A 4,966-nucleotide genomic window follows, 5' to 3' on the forward strand; every position below is an offset into this window, starting at 1 on the left:
TTTATCCTAATGATATGAGGCGGTCTTTGTGGAGAAAAAGCTTGTTTAGTGGACTAACTTTGCACTTGAAAGGATGCCCATTCAATTAAGTTTTAACAGGTCTGACGCTACGGCTGTATCTAGGCTAACGGCTAACATGCTAACTATTATTTCTATGTCACTAGTCACTTGAAACAAACAAATTTAGGACGATAGAAGACGGGTTGAAATAAACCGAAATTTCCCTTTAAATGCGAATATTCTGGCTGTACTATTGTTGTCGGTGAGATCGGAATGTTACATGAACATTATTCCTTAGTCTCTGTGACATATTAGGATGATTTTACGACTATTTGCTTTAGATTTCTTACATATAGCTCCTTTAAATCTAAGGTTTCAAGTCTTGGTGTGATCCTTGATTCAGATCTTCAAGTCCCACATTAACAAGGTGACGAAAATAGTTAAGGTATGACCATTTCTAACTGAAAAAGATGCAGAGAAATTGATTCATGCCTTTATTTCAAGCAGCCTTGACTACCGTAATGCACTTTTTACTGGCCTCTCAAAAAAACACCACTGACAGACTCGGCTATTAACCAGAACCAAGAGGAGAGATCACATCAGGTCAGTCTTAGCTGCTCTGCACTGGCTTCCTGTTACATTTAGAATTGATTTTAAGGTCGTCCTCCTTGTATACAAAGCTCTACATGGGCTGGGACCAAGCTACATTGCTAATTCTCTTGTTAACTATTTGCCTCCAAGAACACTGCGATCATCTGCTGCTGGTTTATTTGAGGTTCCCAGAAACAGCCGGAAGAAGATCAGGGATGCAGCCTTTGTCAGTGACGCCCCAAAGCTAATCAGGGATGCAGCCTTTGTCAGTGACGCCCCAAAGCTATGGAACACACTACCTGTAAATATCAGGGAGGCTAGCTCGCTAAATATTTTTAAAAGAAAGCTAGAAACATATCTGTTCACTTTAGCCTTTAACTAGCTCTGACTTTCCTGATACAGGTCTGAAACTCTTTCTTTTTACGCTTCACACTGCTGCAGCTCTTTTAAAATTAAAATTAGTTATGTTTATTGGGAACCATGCCATCCAATAATTCATGATCAGCCATGCTATTTATAGGCCTGACGTGGGCCTATTTCTGCATCCTAGGCTTACTCGCCAAATGGTTTATCTTCTGCTGCTGCAAGATGTTGCAGATCGTGCCCTGAGGATGGAATGCATCTTCCCGGACAATGTAGATCTATTTGCAGGGAGTGACAGCCAAGCCTGTCGCCCTCCAGTTGTCAGCATCTCTCATATGTGTTAATTTAAAAAATTTTGGTGTCGGATTTGATATCTAATTTTCTACATTTTTTTTATTTTTTGTAAGTTATACAGTATGCCCTTATCCGCATACAGCAAGTAATAGCATCCCATGCATTATTTTTTTGTATTTTTTACATTCCCTGCTAATGCTACTAAATATGACAGCTCTTTGATGTTCATTTCCTGCAGAAGTACCTCCACCTCAGAACTACTTAAAAAAAATTTTTTATGTCTGGAGTCTGTCGCTCCATCCTCTAGATTTTGTTTTGGGCAGTCTTGACATTCATTCTCTCAACTTTGCTTTTCAGTCTTGGTTTCAGCCCTGCAGTCTCACGCCCTTTTATGTGGACTGACGGGATATTTACCTATGCTAATTAGGATCAGGTGGCTCGTGTTGTCAACTGACGAGGACAAAGCGATTCATCATTATAAAAACACAGGCTCAAACATATCTGCTGTTTGAGAACAGGTCATGAATCTAAAGTGGACTTTTCTTTGGACCTTTCTGAATAAAAAAAACTGTTTTCCGACTGTCTACATGTAGCAGCAGTGAACTTACCATAATGGTGGATCTTGCATCAAATGCCACACGTTTGATCCTCTGAATGAAGCCATCACCTCCATACGCCTGCAAGGAGACAGATCATTTAACAGGGACAGATGAGCTACTGCATCTAGTTCATTCTAATTGTTTACAATTATATAATTTGATGCAATTACTTAGGGACAATCCTTCTCAGTAAAAAACTTCTCAAACTACTCCTGCAGTATGCACTCACAGTTATATAAGTGTATCCAGTCACATGGTCAGTACCTTCTAGACATTTAAAATATTGTTTAATTAGCTGCTTCTCTGCACAAATGATCAGATGTGCCCGACTTTGGTTTGTTCACTGTCCAGCAGTTCTACTCAGTCTGAGCTCATTTGTTGGCAACAGCACCTGGCCAGCCAATGAGTGATCTGTCCCGACGCTAATTCATCAGGATGGCCAATTAGCGAGCTCTGACTGAGCAGGACTTCTGTGAACGAGCTGAAAGTGGGCATGGGAGGATTTCTGTGGAAGCAGCTGTTGCACAGTTATGTTTATGCTGTGTGAGGACTGCATAAGTAGTTTGAGAAGTTTTAACAAACACTGTTATGGCATGGTGTTAGAGCCTATGTAGTGAGTGGGGAGATACTTAAAAAATTTCGCAATTCCCTAAAAATCTGCTTGTGAGTTCCACAGCCTGCCAACTCTGTCCTCCTCTGGCTGATTCATGCTTCATGCAAGGCTAAACACGCCGTCTGTGTACCTTAATGTGCATACTTCTTATGAAAAACACTCCAACATTCAAGAATTTTTAGTTATGCTTGGGGAAAAAATCCAGCTCTCCGCATTCCCCGTCTAAAAAGAAAAAAAGACTAAGAGAAGACCACTGAAATCGAACAGTAACTATTGTTACTTCAGTGAATTTAACACATTATTTTGTGTATTTCCACATGAAGCAGAAACCAGCCTCAAGACACTTCATGGGAGATATTACCAGCATGACGTGAAGACGCTGAAGCTGTCCAAGCTTTGGCAGCAACTGGACAGCAGAAACATGGAGGTTTCTGTTTCTGTTTATTTGGTGGGAGGTGGTTTGTTTTGCCAAGCGAAAAATAGTCCAGACCTTTCCTGGAAAAAAAAGGACAGGACCTCTGGCTGTTTGGCTTATGGGTTCATACATCTGGTGACTAGCAGGGAAAGCGATGACATTTCTTTTCCCAGATTAGAGTGTACACTACAACACAGAGTCATGTAGTAATCTCAGTGTTTGACTTGGAGAAGAATTATTGCAGATAATCCATTCAGGGAGGACAGCAATACCAAATCTAAACATGCAAAAGAAGATTGCGAAAATACCTCATCTGGTAAAAAAAAATTTTTTCCAGGGAGGACTTAAAATGCAAAGCAACGTGGTTGATTAATGAAGACTACTGGTATGATTACAACAATACAACACAGGGGGAAGGGAGGGGAAAGGGCTCCACTGAGCTGAATGCTTAAAGAGGAAGCAGGAGAGGGAGACGAGGGGTAAGGAAGAGGAAAGGATTTGGACCTGCGCAGAACCGTTCAAAACGCTGTTGATGAATTGGACCAGCTGCTCCATGGTCTCGATCGGCTCACTGGGCAGGAAGTACTGCTCGTTGGATGTGTTGAGGATGATAACGGAGGGCACCGTCACCTCCCTGAGAAAAACAGGAAACGCAGCGTTTAATCTTCTTAACCTCAGCATCTAGGACTGCCATTATCAAAGTGCATCATTAGATGGGAACAAATTGCGGTTTCTTTAAGAACAAATTGTAACACAGAGAATACAATAGTGAGATAAACAAACCCTTTGTGCTCAGAGCAACCTAACTTTTCCCATGGGCATCATTTCAAAGAGAGGATTTCTTTTCTGAGGAAAAGGCGATGCAGCCTGGCCTATTTTAGATTGGCACTTCTTCTCACACGGTGTCTACAGGTATCAGATGCTTCAATTTAATGCTTTTTAAGACCTTTTCAAGATATAAAAAAAGACTTTTTGGACAAAGCTTTTTTTTCTTATTCAAGTAGTGCAGCTCAGTATAAATGTAGTCTTGTGCAGAGGTAGGTTTTATGCAGGAATATGGAGAGTGAGTTAGGTTAACCTACATTTAGCCAACAGGTAAGTGCAAGTATAAAGTAAAAAGACAGCATTAGTTTCAGTGGCAGGTTTAAAGATTTGTAACGTAAGTAATGTGGACTTCACACAGAAGAAGAGCTTGACTCATTTTGACAATGTTACACCCCTCCTCCCATGCACCAGGTTGCTCTGTTGCTGTGTGCTGCTCTGGTTGTGTTGCAGGAGCTGAAAGGAGAGTCATCAGTCGAATAAGCCACACCTGGGCCCAGTGTGTTCTCCACCATAAACACTTCCTTGCTTTGACAGTCCCGGTCTCTCTCTCTGGGGGAGATTTCCTCACCCTGGCCAGGCTCATGACAACACTTGGTTTCTTTGGTGTTTTGTTTGGTATTTTCATGCTCTGTTTTAATAAATGTGCTTTTACCTTTTTGTCACAGTGTTTGAGCCAGGGTGATACCAGTAGGGGCTCGCCCAAATAAATTAGATAAAATATACTGTTTAATGACTTTTGAGGCCTACGATTTATAAAACTGAACACATCTGACCCATACACACCCTGTCTTTCTGTCATGCATACAAAGGCGAATGGATTGCACAGTACAGTGATTTGCACATCACCTGCAACAGCTATCTGCCCCGTCTCAAGGTCCAATTCACAAAAGATATTGTGCTGCTTCTATTACAGCACAAACACGACACAAAACAAAGAAAGTTTTGCAGCTGAGTGCAAATTGCCCTTTTGTTGCGTCAGATGCAATTATCCATGTGGCAAAGTATGAATGTTGCCTATGTGCCAAGAACACAGCGGACAGAACAATGACAGAGAGATAAAGAAAATTAAAATTTTCAGACTGCCAGCTACAGGTCCTGACTGACAAGGTAGGGATGTCTAGCCTGGTTCCAGACCATAGACCCCGCCCACTCAACTGAGTAGGCTTGCATCTCTGGTCTGGCATACTGCAATGAATTTGCGATTTACCTCGTCCAAACGATGGAAGGACCAATGAACGCCGGGGGTGGGGGCGGGTCTAGCGATTA

The 4,966-nt window shown here is 41.7% G+C and overlaps 1 protein-coding gene across 1 annotated transcript in view; it reads right to left on the reverse strand.

Moving 5' to 3' along the window:
- The window catches only part of tmx3b (thioredoxin related transmembrane protein 3b), a 54,845-nt gene that overhangs the window by 12,152 nt on the left and 37,727 nt on the right, over window positions 1–4,966 (reverse strand). The window contains exons 14-15 of the mRNA XM_050056608.1: window positions 3,380–3,509; window positions 1,857–1,925 (exon numbers count right to left, since the gene is read on the reverse strand). Of these exons, the coding sequence (XP_049912565.1) occupies window positions 1,857–1,925; window positions 3,380–3,509 (199 nt within the window). The remainder of the gene's footprint in view (window positions 1–1,856; window positions 1,926–3,379; window positions 3,510–4,966) is intronic.

The sequence above is a fragment of the Epinephelus moara genome, chromosome 11 (genome assembly GCF_006386435.1).
Source record: "Epinephelus moara isolate mb chromosome 11, YSFRI_EMoa_1.0, whole genome shotgun sequence".
In the NCBI taxonomy this organism is placed as follows: Eukaryota; Metazoa; Chordata; class Actinopteri; order Perciformes; family Serranidae; genus Epinephelus; species Epinephelus moara.